Here is a 13412-nt window from a genome sequence, read left to right as displayed (position 1 = left end):
TGGGACGTGCTGGGGCTGTTGCAGACGTGGTTCCAGCTCAGTGCAGCTTTGCCAGCGTGTCTGGGGGAGCCCTGCTGGGGGCTGGCAATAACGGAGCACGCCTGGGGTGTTCTGAGCTCAGCTCTCGGCTGTGGCACCATCTGCCTGTGGCAGACGCTGTCCTGGCACCGCGCAGAGGGGTGGAGGGGAAGCGGGGCTTCACCGGAGTTAGTGCGGGACCGGAAGGGGCTCCGGGCAACCGGGAGAGGGGCTTGGGGCAAGGGATGCAGGGGCAGGACAAGGGAACGGCTTGAACCTGCCCGAGGGGGGATGGAGACGGGACCCATGGGGGATGGAGACGGGACCCATGGGGGATGGAGACGGGACCCATGGAGGATGGAGACGGGACCCATGGGGGGTGGAGACGGGACCCATGGGGGATGGAGACGGGACCCATGGGGGGATGGAGATGGGACCCATGGGGGATGGAGACGGGACCCATGGGGGATGGAGACGGGACCCATGGGGGGATGGAGATGGGACCCATGGGGGGTGGAGACGGGACCCATGGGGGGTGGAGACGGGACCCGGAGCGCTCGGGGGGGGTCACGGGAGGACCGGGGTGATGTGGGACCGGGCACCACCTCCCGGTACCGGACAGCGCTGGGTCACGTGCCCTCCCAGCCCAGCCCCGCGCGTGCGCAGAGCACCCCCTGCGGCAGCGCTCGCCGGCGCTGGTGACGTCACGGGCGGCAGCCAATCGGCGGCGGCGGGAGGCGGGGCTGCGGCTGACGGCGCTGAGGCGGCGGCCCCGGTCCCGGCCCCGGTCCCGGTTCCGGTCTCGCCATGGCCCAACGCGGCGGCCCCGCGGGGTTACCGGACAACCCGTTCGAGGTGCGGACCGGGACGGCGGCGGCTCGGACCCCCCCCCCCCCCGCCGGTGCCTCACCCCCCGTTCTGTGTTGCAGGACCCGGTGCTGCCGCCGCCGGTGCCCGGTACCGAGAGCGCGGCGCTGGACGCGTACAACCCGTTCGAGAGCGGCGCGGTGAGGCCCGGACGGGGCGGGGGGGACCGGGGTGCGGCGGGCGGGGCCTCACCGCGCTCCTCTGCCCTCCGCAGCCGCCGCCGTACCAGGCCCCGGCCGCGGCCCCGCAGCCGCCGCGCAGACCGAGCCCCGGTGAGCCCCGCAGCTACGGCTCCTATGACACACAGGTACCGGGGCACGGGCGGCAGGCGGCGGCCTCGGGCCTCGGCCCCCTCCTCACCCCCGTTCCCCGCAGGCCTCGGCGGCGGCCGCCACGGCCGAGCTGCTGAAGCGGCAGGAGGAGCTCAACCGGAAGGCGGAGGAGCTGGACCGGAGGGAGAGGGAGCTGCAGAACGCGGCCCTCGGCGGCACCGGCAGTGAGTGACCGGAGGGGCCGGGCAGGGCCCGTCCCGGCCCGGCCGCCCTGCTGCCTGTCGCCTCCTTCCCCTGCAGCGAGGCTCAACAACTGGCCCCCATTGCCGTCCTTCTGCCCCGTGAAGCCCTGCTTCTACCAGGACATCCCGGTGGAGATCCCAGCCGACTTCCAGAGGACCGTTTCCACCATGTATTACCTGTGGATGGGTGAGCCCGGCTGCCCTGCAGGAGCTGGGGCGAACCCGGTGTGTGTGGGATGGAGGAGCCCTGGGTACCACTGACATCGGCTCTCTCCCAGCCAGCACCATCAACCTGTTCCTGAACTTCCTGACCTCGCTGGCCTGGTTCTGTGTGGATCCCTCGTCTGGCTCTGGCTTCGGGCTCTCCATCCTCTGGGCTCTCCTCTACACCCCCTGCTCCTTTGTCTGCTGGTACAGGCCCATGTACAAAGCTTTCAGGTGTGTATCTGCTCCAGGCCAGCACAGCAGTGCTATGGGAGGCTGCATGGCTGGGGTGTGGAGCTGGGGGCACAGGGCTGCTCGGTGGCACCGGTTGTGCCCCGAGTGGGACACTGATGGTGTCCCAGCTCCTTTGGTGGCCTTTGGGTCTGGGGCTGTTGTGATTCTGCACTGAGCTTTGTGTTCTCCTTGTGCCCCCCCCTTGCTGTAAGGGAGGTTTTGGGGGTTCTTCCCTGTGGCCTGACCTCGCCTGTCTCTTTCCCTCAGGAGTGACAGTTCCTTCAACTTCTTTGTCTTCTTCTTCGTCTTCTTTGCCCAGAATGTGATGTACGTCCTGCAGGCCATTGGCATCCCCAACTGGGGGTTCAGGTGTGTGTGGTGCAGAGCTGGGGAGCCCTGGCCAGCCGAGTACTCCAGAATGAGAGCAGGCAGGGGGGGCACGAGGGACCCTGTGGTGTGCAACTGCCTCTTGTGTTGCAGTGGCTGGATCTTGAGCCTGATAGCGCTGCGGAAGAACACGGCCGTGGCAGTGATGATGATCCTGGTGTCCTTGTCCTTCACAGCAGTGGCTGTGTTGGGCATCATCATGCTGAAAAAGGTGAGTTTGGAGCAGAGCTTGGGCCCGGAGCACCCGTTGGGATGCTCTGCTCACTGGGGTGCCCTGAGCCTCTCCTCCATCCCAGATCCATTCCCTGTACCGCCGGACGGGCGCCAGCTTCCAGAAGGCACAGGAGGAGTTTGCTGCCGGGGTCTTCTCCAACCAGGCTGTGCGCAACGCGGCTGCCAACGCTGCTGCGGGTGCTGCCACCAGCGCCTTCCGGGCGCCCTAAGGCCGGGCCCCGGTTCTGCATCGCACGTGGGCTCTTCCTGAGGGAGAGGAAATCCAGGTTGCACTTTCATTGGATCCCCGTGTGTCTGCATCAGCTCTGAGGCTGCCTCATCCCAGCTTGGAAGTGCTGGTGCCTGTTTGCTGCTCTAACCCCTTTCCTCTCGGATGGAGGCTGCGCTGGTTTGTGCTGCTCCCTCCCCTCAATGAACTGGGGATGGAGCGGGGTGGGGGCCAAGCCCTGTGCTTGTCATTGCCCTCCCTTCCAGCACTGAGCTGCTGGGGGCAGGAGGCTCCTCCGGATGTGTGACAGGGACCAAAATGGCTGCTCCCCTTCCTTGGGCATTCCCATTTCCCCATCCGTTTGCCCTGGGTTCCTCTTGTGTCCCCCAGCTTCTCTCTGGGGCCTTTTCCTGCTGCAGGACCCGATTCTCTGGCAGGAGCATCGTCTGTCCCCTGCTTTCCCCAGGAGCTTGCTCTGGTGGTGATGGGGCTGGTTCTGTCCCCAGGGTGCTGAGCTGGGAGGCAGCCCCCATTCTGTCCCACTTCCTTGTCCCTCTGTTACAGCTCCGCCTGCTCCAGGCACAGGAATAAGGAGTGTGTGATGCACCCGGGCAGCAGCGGGGGGGCTGCTGGCCTTGAAGCCGTGTGCCTCACAGCAGCTGAGCCAGGCCTGTGATGGAGCCCAGAGCTGGGCTGGGCACTAAGGAGGGACCCTGGTACCCATAAACCCCCCTCACCTTCATCACATCCTTACCCCCCTGCCCCGTACTCCTCACCTGCAGCCTGACCCTGTGCACTGCCCTGTGTCCGTCCCCCCCCCGCTGCACCCATCCCCTCGGGGCGCCCTGGCCTGGGTCCTGCTCCTGCTTTGCCCCATCTCAGTGCCCCCCGTTTGTCCCTGTTGCTCCGGGGCTGGCGGGAGGGTTCGTGCCTTCATCCATGGGGCCGGTGCCTCTGCCTGGTTCCCGTGCGGGGCCGGAGGGGGGGGGGGGGGGTCCCTGCTCCCACCGCTGCCGCCCCCCCGGGGGCCGCCCCCTTCGCGGCCCCGCGTGTTCTGAGCCCGACGCTGCCCTCGGGGTTTATTTAAGGAATAAATGAAGTTTCAGTCTGTGTCTCTGCGCCTCCGTTCACCGGGACCGGGGGGGGGGGGGGGGGAGGGGGGTGGAACCGGCACCGGGGGGGGCGGAACCGGGACCGGGGAGGGGGGGGCGGACCCGGGGCCGGTGCCGCAGCCCCGGCGGGGAGGGCCGAGCCCCGCTCCAGCTCCCGGCGTGCCCCGCGGCGGCGGCAGCGATCCCGGAGCAGCGCCGAGCCCCGGCGGGGGGGGGGGGGGGGGGGGGGATGCGTGCCCGCTCTCCCCGCAGCATCCGGTACCGGGGGCGCTGCGGGCAGCGGGACCCCCCCCGCCCCGCGGAGGATGCTCCTGGGCGGCGCCCGGGCCCCGGCCCGAGGCTCCCGGTGCTGCCCCGGGGGCCCGGGCGCCGCTCCCGGCCTCGGCTCCGCGCTATGAGCCCCCCCCGGGGCTCCGGTGAGACGGGGATGGCGAGAGAGGAGCGAGCGGCAGGGCCGAGCTCTGCCCGACCGGAGCCGTAGGGATGCGGAGGTACCGGTGAGCTGCGATCCGCTCCAGGCCAGCGCCGCCGTCAGCATCCTCCGGGAGCCGAAAGGTGGAGCCCGGTCCGGCCCCGCAGAGCGGCCGCTCCTGCATCCCGGGGCTCCGGTGCCCGCAGCCGCCGCCCGGGGCAGCCATGCCCTCCCCTAGCGAGTCCAGCCGCTCCTTGACCGGCCGCACGTCCCGCAGCCTCACGCACCTCCGTGTGCAGCGGACCTGGCTGCAGGTCCTGCTGGTGCTCGGCTTCATCCAAGTCATCCTGGGCGTCCTCATCGTCACCTTCAGCCTGGTGGCTGCCACCATCACACCCTCCGCCCGGATCCGACACTCCTGCCCGTCCTGGGCCGGCTTCTCGGTGAGTCCGGGGCTGTGGGGGGGGGGGTCCGACCCGGCCCCATTCAACCGGGTCCCTTCGGCTCTATCCCAAGGGAATGCGGCCCCGCTGCTCCCCCATCCTTGCCTGTGGCTGCCGTGGTGCATTGTGGGAGAATCCCAAGGCTCCCTCCGGGGTGACAACGTGGGATGGGGACCCCCGGAGCGGTGCTGGGGGGGGGTCCGGCTGCAGGGAGGTGACTCGGTTCTAACCGGACCCTGAGCAGTTTGTGCTGGGAGGGAGGGACCGGGGGGTGCTGCAGTGGTGGCAGGGGGGGACCGGGCAGCCCTGCCCAGCTCCCCAGCCCCACACTGGGGTGCTCTGCCCGCTGCATGTGTGGGGTGAGGGCAGGATCCCCCCCGGTGCCCCTGCGGCACGGAGCTGCCCGCAGTCCCCAGGCTCCCCAGTGCCCTGAATCAGCACTTTCATCCAGCTTGCAGCAGCGCTGGGGCTGCCTGAACGGCCCTGGGCTGGCTCCAGGCCCACAGGGATCAGGGGGCTCTGCCCAGGGGTCTGCTCTGGGCCCCACTGCCTGGCAGAGACCCCTCCTCATCCTCACCCCTGTGCATCTGCAGCTGGCGCTGTCCGGCCTTGTCGGCATCATCTCCTGGAAGCGGCCCCTCACACTGGTGGTAGGTGTCGGGGGTACCAGGGCAGGGAGGGCAGACGGAGGGGTTGAGCATCCCCACATAGCCCTGTGGATGTATGGCTGCGTGTACCAGCTCCCTGTGCCCACAGATCACCTTCTTCACGCTGCTGTCAGTGCTGGGCATCATGCTGAGCCTCGCTGGGTCCATCCTGTCCTGCCAGAACGCGCAGCTGGTGAAGAGTCTGCAGGCCTGTGAGAGGGTGAGATGGGCAATGGGGCAATGGGGCACAGCTCAGCCCTGGCTGCCAGGCCCTGCACACACAGGATGCTGTGGGGCAGGGATCCCATGGGGCGATGTTCTGGGTATCCCTCATGGTGCTCCTTGTCCCCAGGAGAGGGACTCGTGTGTCTGCTGCCAGGCCCGCCCGGAGCCCCCCCCCGGCTCCTGCAGCCGGCAGAGTGAGATTCTCACCATGTTCCCCAACCCCGACTGCCGCAGCATCCGCACGGCGCTCAAGGTGGGACCCCCGGCGCGGGGCCAGGGCACCCTGGGGCACCCCACAGTGCCTGCGCTCACCCCACTGCCCCCCAGGACCTCCTGTTCAGTGTCTGCGGCTTGACCGTCCTCTCGACCATCGTCTGCACGCTCTCTGCTGTCGTGTGCTGCATCCAGATCTTCTCCCTCGATATTGTCCATGTGGTGAGTCCCAGCCCTGGCCCAGGAGCAGATGGGGCTGGGACTGACATTCCCTTCGGAGCCAGGGCAGGACCTGGCCCCAGCCGGGTTAAGGCTCGGGATGCTCACCCTGTGTGGATGGATACCTGCACAGGGGGTCCCAGCTCCTCCTCCTCCCCTCTCCCTGCAGCTGGTCCCACAGCGCTCGAGCTCCGTGACACTGGAATGCACGTCCCCCCCCGACACCTTCCTGCAGAGCATGATGGACTTCGAGGAGTTCGTGCCCCCGGTGCCGCCACCCCCCTACTACCCCCCCGAGTACACATGCAGCTCAGAGACCGATGCGCAGAGGTACCTGCCTGGTGGAGCTGGGGGTCTGTGGGGCCCCGGCAGCACCCAACGCAGCTTCTCTGCTCCTGCCTCACAGCATCACCTACAACGGCTCCATGGACAGCCCCGTGCCCCTCTACCCCACGGACTTCCCCCCTTCCTACGAGACTGTGATGGGGCTGCGGGGGGACAGCCAGGTAGGAGGTGTAGGCAGGGGATGGGGCAGGCACGTTGGGCTCCTTCCAGCTCTGCTTGCGCCCTGACTGCGTCACCCCATAGGCCACGCTCTTTGACTTGCCGCTGACGGATGGATCCCATGCCTGTGCCTGTGACCGCGTCCCCTCCATCGTGCTCAGCGGAGAAGGTGCCTGTGCCCCATGAGGAACGGGAAAGGGGCCGTGGGGGGACTCCTCCTTCCCAGCAGCTCCTCACTCGCACCCGCTCTGCTCCCTGCAGTGTCCATGGACAGCGGGTCCCTCATCATGTCCGAGATCATGGACATCCCGGGGGACAGCAGCCCCTCGGAGGACTCGTGCCTGCTGGAGCTGCAGGGCTCCATGCGCTCCGTTGACTTCGTGCTGTTCCGCTCCATCCAGCGCAGCCGCGCCGACTACTGCCTGAGCGTGGACTGCGTTCAGTGCAGCCACCACCCGCGCAGCCCCATGCTGGGCCTGCAGGGCCCCTTCGAGGAGGTGCCGCAGCCGCGGGTGCGGGGGGAGCGCTCCTACTCCTGCTCCACGGCGGCAGAACCCGGCCCCGACGGCGTCCTGGGGGTCGGAGCCGTCACCCACAGCTGCAACCGGCTGGAGGGGCTGTCCCGGTGCGCAGGGCCCTGCTTCCCCGAGGTGCGGCTCAAGGACAAGGGGGCGCTGCGGGGCCGCGGCCGCCCCTCGGGGCTCGGGCCCTGCCGCACGTCGGGGCTCGGCCCCGGCCGCCTCGGGCAGCTCCGGAGGAACAGCGAAGCCTCCTGCCCCGCGTCCCCCGGCCCCGAACCGAACCAGCGCCCGCTCGTGAGGGCGCACAGCGACCCCGGCGTCCCCGCGGCCGGACGCGCAGGTAGGCGGTGATGGGCGCCGGAGGGGGGGGCGGTGGAGGCGTCCGATGGGGTTAAACGGGGTTGACTCGGGGTAAGGGAGGTTAAATCCCTGCTCCTGCGGCTCTGGACCCTGCGGTCTGACCCCTGAGAGGAGATCCGGGGAGGCCTTAGAGCAGCTCCAGGGCCTAAAGGGGCTATGGGAAAGCTGGACAAGGGATGTAGGGACAGGCCAAGGGGAATGGCTTGAACCTGCCCTAGAGGAGACTGAGCTGAGCTCTGAGGCAGAAGCTCTTCCCTGTGAGGGTGCTGAGGCGCTGGCACAGGGTGCACAGAGAAGCTGTGGCTGCCCCATCCCTGGCAGTGCTCAAGGCCAGGTTGGACACAGGGGCTTGGAGCAGCTGCTCCAGTGGAAGGGGTCCCTGCAGGGACAGGCAGGGGGTTCTGCTATGCTGGGAGGAGGGGTTGCTGTTGGGTTGTGCTGCCTGGGCTGGTGCTGGGGTCCACAAAGGGGTGCAGGATGCTACCGAAGCCTGAGACCTCTTTCTGCTCCCTGCAGATTTCAGGGAAGTACTTTATACCAAAGCACTGGAGGACACCACATCCAGCTCCTCAGCGGATACAGGTCAGGGCACTGGGATGTCCTGGGCCATACAAGGAGGTGGGGGTCAGGCTCACCCTTTGGGGGCCTGAGGACCGGTCCCATTGGTAGCAGCATCCCTGGGTACGACGGTGATGTCCCCGCAGGGCTGTGCTCCGAGGCCTGCCTGTGCCACCGCTCTCACTGTGACTCCCCTCCGCTGCTCCGGGCCGGCTCGGCAGGGAAGAGCAAGGCGCTGCCCTCCAAGGTGACGGAGCAGCTCTCCAAGAGCACGACCCGATCCATGGGGGACCTCAAGGTCTGCAGGGGCACCCGTGGGCTGGTGGCCAGGTTCCTGCAGAGACCCAAGCGCAGCATGGAGGTGCCCGGGCACAGCTCCCAGGGGCACAAGCAGGTGAGTTCCAGTGGGACAGGAGCCCCATGTACACCCCCTGCCTCCCTCTGCTCCCCATCTCCACACCAGCACTGCCAGGGGCTCTGTAACCCTGCCATGCACCCTATGGTGTCGGCACCACAGCTCCAGGCGGGGCTGTGGCCAGAGCTTCCCTCCTGTGTCATTGTCCTTGCCCAGCCCTCCTTGGAGTGACAGCTCCTTCCCTTACTCCTCAGCTCTAGACATGAGTGGGAAAATCATGCGTGTTGCAATGGTTTTGCCTTTGCCCCTGAGTCACCACAGCCCAGAAACAGCCACTGGGATGTCCCAGCCTTGGCTTAAGGGATGTTGGAGACCTTGCGCAGCCCAGGAGGCCCTGATGGGGCTCTTCATCAAGGACTGCAGCAATAGGAGAGGGGGAAATGGGTTCAGACTGAAACAGGGGAAGTTCAGGGTGGATCTAAGGCAGAAGCTCTTCCCTGTGAGGCTGCTGAGGAACTGGAATGGGTTGAATGGAGAAGCTGCAGCTGCCCCATCCCTGGCAGTGCTCAAGGCCGGGCTGGAGCCCCCTGCTCCGGTGGCTGCAGCCTGTCCCCATGGGGCTGCAGGTTCCCTGGAGCGCCTGGCCCGGCGCAGAGCGGCCCCACGACGGCATCCACCTGCGGAGCTGCGGGGACCTGAGCTCCACCTCGTCCCTGCGCCGCCTCCTGTCCGCCCGTCGCCTGGAGCGGGGCCGTCCGCGGAGCCTCAGCGGGACCTGCAAGGACAGCGAGAGCGTCCTCTGAGCTCGGGGACCCCGTCGGACTTGGCTGCAGCCCCGCGGGGCTGGGGCCTGCGCCGCTGCCCCTTCCCCATGGCGAGGGGCTGGTCCCCTGCGGGGCCGTCGGGTCCCCAGCCCCGAGCCCTGCCCCGTGCCCTGCTCCGGCCGTGCCTGTCCCCCCGCACCAGCTGTGCCTGTACCCCCGGACGGCCTCGCCTGTCCCGGCCGTGCCCGTTCCCTGCTGCGCATTGCGGGGCCGGTCCCGCAGCGCTCGCCCCTCGCTACACACCCAATAAAGGTGATCGCCGCCTCCACCGGGGCCGTGCCGCCGGTGCCGCGGGGGAAGGGGGCGGGGACGGGTCAGCTGACGCTGGTCATATGAGGGGCGGGGCGGGCGCCTGGGCCCCGGTGGCCGGGCGGGGCGGCCGGTACCGGAGGGAGCAGCGGGGTCCCAAGGCCGTGCCCGAGCGGTGCTCGGAGCCCCCAGTGCCTCCCGGTGCCTCCCGGTGCCTCCCGGTGCGGGGCTGAGCGGCGGCGCCGTCCGTGCGGCTCCCCCGGCGCCGCAGCCCCGTTACCGTCGGGGGGCAGGGCCGGGCCCGCACCCGCTGCGTTGCCCAACCAGGGCCCGGCCCGCCCAGAGCCGGTGCCGGTTCCGGTCCTGCACTGGCGCCCCGGGCGGGGGCGGCACGGGAAACCCGGGCGCCTTTAAAGGCTCAGCCGGCAGCGGGTCCGGTGCTGCGGGCTCGGCGGCAGCCAGGGCGGTGGGACCGGACCGGACCGGACCGGGGTGACACCGGGACAGGAGGCTCCGGGACCTGCCTGGGGACACGGAAGGGGCCATGGTGGCCACTGGGGCCGGTGCCCTGGGCTGGCGGCTCTGGCTGCTGGTGGTGGCCGTGCACTGGGCTGCAGGTGAGCTGGGGGGTCTCGGGGGGGGGCACCAGAGGCAGCACCGGAGCTGGGGTACCCGGGGTGGTGATGGGGTGGTTGGAATGGTGATGGGCTGGTAGTGGGGTGGTTGGGGCAGTGATGGGGTGGTTGGAACAGTGATGGGCTGGTAGTGGGGTGGTTGGGGCAGTGATGGGGTGGCGATGCGGTGGTTGGGGTAGTGAAGGGGTGCCCATCACAGGGGCAGAGGCAGTGGCAGCACCCAGGGCAGGCAGGATGCTATAGCAGGGACAACCCCAGCCCGGCCGCTGCCCACCCCCTGCCCGTGCTCCCCAGGAGCCCGGCCCTGCAGCCCCAAGTACTTTGGCCTCGATGCTATGGTGTGCGTCTGCAATGCCACATACTGCGACACGCTGGACCCTGTGGTGCTGCCGGCACCGGGCACCTACATCAAGTACGAGAGCAGCAAGGCCGGGAAGCGGCTGGAGCGCAGCCAGGGGAGCTTCCAGCGCAGCCTGCGAGCCCCAGGTACCTGTCGTGGCTGTGAGAGATGGGCCGGACCCTGCTTGCCCCCGGGCATCACATCAGCTCCCTCCTGCAGACCTCGTCCTGACCGTGGACACGGCGCAGCGGTACCAGGAGGTGAAGGGCTTCGGTGGCTCCATCACTGATGCAGCTGCCATCAACATCTTGTCCCTGCCCGAAGCAGCCCAGGATCATCTGCTGCGCTCCTACTTCTCTGAGGAGGGTGAGAACACTGGGGAGGTGAAAGGGATGGTGACTGGGACCTTGCATGGGCGTCCGCCTGTGCCACTGCCCACCCCCCGGTCCTGCAGGGCTGGAGTACAACCTGGTCCGGCTCCCTATGGCCAGCTGCGACTTCTCCCTCCATGCCTACACCTACGATGATGTTCCCTTTGACTACGAGCTGAAGCACTTCAGCCTGCGAGATGAGGACACGAAGCTGAAGGTGAGCGGCAGGAGGGAGCGGGATGGGATGGGGAGTGCAGGGGCTCAGCTCAGCCCATCCCTCTGTCCCCTCCACAGATCCCCCTCCTGCACCGAGCCTTGGCCATGAGCAAGCGGCCGCTGTCGCTCTATGCCAGCCCCTGGACCTCCCCGACCTGGATGAAGACGAGCGAGTCCTACGTGGGCAAGGGCACCCTGAAGGGGCAGGCAGGGGACAAGTACCACAAGACCTGGGCCAACTACTTTGTACGGTGAGGAGCACCCGGGGACAGGGGAGAGACCAGCGCTGGGCTCACCCCATGGCTCACCCCTTGCCCCAAAACCAGGTTCCTGGATGAATACGCCAAACACAACCTGACCTTCTGGGCAGTGACAGCAGAGAACGAGCCCTCGGCCGGGCTCATCAACAACTACCCCTTCCAGTGCTTGGGCTTCACGGCCGAGCAGCAACGGGACTTCATCGCACGGGACCTGGGCCCTGCTCTGGCCAACAGCTCCCACCGCGGCATCCGCCTCATCATCCTGGATGACAACCGGCTCCACCTCCCGCACTGGGCCAAAGTGGTGAGCGTGGGGTCCGGCAGCACAGCGAGGGGTCACAGCACATCCCTATGGGGCTGCTGCGCTGCCCCATGCGACCCAGTGGTGGCTGACGTCTCCCTGCCAGGTGCTGGAGGATGAAGAGGCAGCTCGCTATGTCCATGGCATCGGCATCCACTGGTACCTGGACTTCATCGGTCCCATCAAGGACACGGTGGTGCCCACTCATGAGCTGTTCCCAGACTACTTCATCCTGGCCACAGAGGCGTGCATCGGGGCCCATTTCTGGGAGAGGGATGTGATTCTGGGCTGCTGGGAGCGGGGGAACCAGTACAGCCACAGCATCCTGATGGTGAGGCCCCAGTGCTGCCCCATGTGGCAGGCCCCAGAGGGTTCCCACTGTGCCGTGCCTCCTGTTGGCACCCATCTGGGCTGTCCTGTTGCAGAACCTGAACCACTTTGTGTCCGGTTGGACTGACTGGAACCTGGCCCTGGACCTGGAGGGTGGCCCCAACTGGGTCAAGAACTACGTGGACAGCCCCGTCATTGTGGACAGCAGTGAAGGCATCTTCTACAAACAGCCCATGTTCTACCACATGGGGCACTTCAGGTGGGTCAGGACCCCCCTGACATGGTTTGGGGTCCCCCCAGAGTGCTGCCTGGGTCCCATCTCCATGGTTGCTGTAGCAGCTTCTGGGGACAGGAACTCTTCTGGGTCTGACTCCCTTCCTGGGGTTGCTTTTCGCTCCTGCCCATGCAGTAAGTTCATCCCTGAGGGCTCCCAGCGCGTGGGGCTTGTTGCCTCCAAGGAGTCCAAGAAGACAGACCTGGAGTACACAGCATTCCTGCGCCCCGATGGTGCCATGGTGGTGGTGGTTCTGAACCGGTGAGTGCGGCACCCAGAGCTGGGCCCTGTCCTGCTGCACCCCTGGAGCTGCTGCAGGGCTGACCCCGCTTCTCCTCACCCTCCAGGTCCCCACAGAGCATCACCTTCGGGCTGGCCGATAGCGTTGGCCTCATCGCAGCCGAGGCTCCGGCCAGCTCCATCCAGACCTACCTGTGGCAGCGGCAGTGATGGGGCTGGGATGCCCATGGCTGGCCAGGGGCTGGATTGCACTGGTGCTCCACTGGTTCGGGACTGGGGAAGCAGAGTCCCATTACCGCAATGGAGCCGAGCGCTCGGATGAGCTGGGCAGCACCAGGCACGTGTAGGAGGTGCAGGGGCACTGGTGCCCCTTGGGGTGGAGCTCCCCCAGGCTGTGAACTCTGTTTCCTGCTGCTCTGCCATTAAATGCTGATGCTGCCTCCATGTCTGATGGGCTCAGGGCTGCAGGAGCATCCCAGCGTGCTGGGTTCAGGGGATGAGCCAGGCCTGGATTGGCTCAGGGCATCCACAACGCGATCCTGAGCGATGCTGCCCAGGTCACAGTCACCCTGCAGTGTGGGTGCCATCCCCAGCAAGGATGGGACAGTGCAGTCCCCACTGCCCCTAGCAGGTCCAGGGTGCACCAGAGCCCTCGTGATGGAGGCAGCTTGAGCAAGAGGGGTGAGGGTGGCAGTGGGCGCTGAGCGGGGCGCACCCAGGCAGAGGGAGGAAGCAGGAGGGTGTTGCTGAGCAAGGGATTAGGGCAGGGAGGTCACGGGTGCGGGTGAGGAAGCACCAAGGCAGGTGGTGCTGGCAGTGATGCTGGCAGTGATGCTGCGTGGGACGGGCACAGCTCCCTCATGGCAGGACCTTGGCTCATCCCCATCCTGTCAGGGGCAGGAGTATCCCACTCCTGACCGCAGGTTCTTCGGCCCCAAGAAGGATCCGCTCCCGGCATCCCTGCATCCCTGTGCATGGTGCGGGGCTGCTCCTCCACCTGCTGCTGCTTCCCCACGTCCGTACTCACCGGGATCCTGCCACGTTTTGCCATTCCTGGCAATGAAGCTGATGGTCGGATGCTGAACCCTCTGACAGAGCCCTCTCCCCTGTGCTCTCTGCCGAAGGACTGAATGGAGA

At 67.6% G+C, this 13412-nt stretch overlaps 3 protein-coding genes across 4 annotated transcripts; all 3 read left to right on the top strand.

The window, feature by feature from the left end:
• Window positions 1-754: 754 nt before the first annotated feature.
• On the top strand, window positions 755-3776 carry SCAMP3 (secretory carrier membrane protein 3). 2 transcript variants are annotated; one of them, XM_034071343.1, is made up of 9 exons: window positions 755-873; window positions 948-1025; window positions 1100-1192; window positions 1261-1381; window positions 1458-1586; window positions 1678-1837; window positions 2105-2206; window positions 2318-2435; window positions 2521-3776. In XM_034071343.1, the coding sequence occupies exons 1-9, from the start codon at window positions 826-828 to the stop codon at window positions 2665-2667; spliced, it is 996 nt and encodes a 331-aa protein (XP_033927234.1). In that variant the 5' UTR covers window positions 755-825; the 3' UTR covers window positions 2668-3776. The 2 variants fall into 2 exon arrangements, with proteins under 2 accessions (XP_033927234.1, XP_033927235.1); XM_034071344.1 differs by lacking the exon at window positions 1100-1192.
• A 552-nt stretch (window positions 3777-4328) lies between these two features.
• On the top strand, window positions 4329-9325 carry ENTREP3 (endosomal transmembrane epsin interactor 3). The gene is made up of 12 exons (XM_034071188.1): window positions 4329-4633; window positions 5227-5283; window positions 5390-5500; window positions 5633-5758; window positions 5833-5940; window positions 6107-6267; window positions 6344-6443; window positions 6526-6610; window positions 6703-7302; window positions 7839-7904; window positions 8027-8274; window positions 8862-9325. Exons 1-12 carry the CDS (start codon window positions 4415-4417, stop codon window positions 9036-9038), a joined length of 2058 nt encoding a protein of 685 aa, XP_033927079.1. The 5' UTR covers window positions 4329-4414; the 3' UTR covers window positions 9039-9325.
• A 106-nt stretch (window positions 9326-9431) lies between these two features.
• On the top strand, window positions 9432-12723 carry LOC101873040 (lysosomal acid glucosylceramidase). The gene is made up of 10 exons (XM_005140568.3): window positions 9432-9925; window positions 10238-10429; window positions 10503-10649; window positions 10738-10871; window positions 10949-11121; window positions 11197-11434; window positions 11538-11762; window positions 11857-12020; window positions 12171-12296; window positions 12383-12723. The coding sequence occupies exons 1-10, from the start codon at window positions 9853-9855 to the stop codon at window positions 12483-12485; spliced, it is 1575 nt and encodes a 524-aa protein (XP_005140625.2). The 5' UTR covers window positions 9432-9852; the 3' UTR covers window positions 12486-12723.
• Window positions 12724-13412: the final 689 nt, after the last annotated feature.

Source organism: Melopsittacus undulatus, chromosome 20 (genome assembly GCF_012275295.1).
Source record: "Melopsittacus undulatus isolate bMelUnd1 chromosome 20, bMelUnd1.mat.Z, whole genome shotgun sequence".
Lineage (NCBI taxonomy): Eukaryota > Metazoa > Chordata > Aves > Psittaciformes > Psittaculidae > Melopsittacus > Melopsittacus undulatus.
This window is presented reverse-complemented; position numbering and strand designations above follow the sequence as displayed.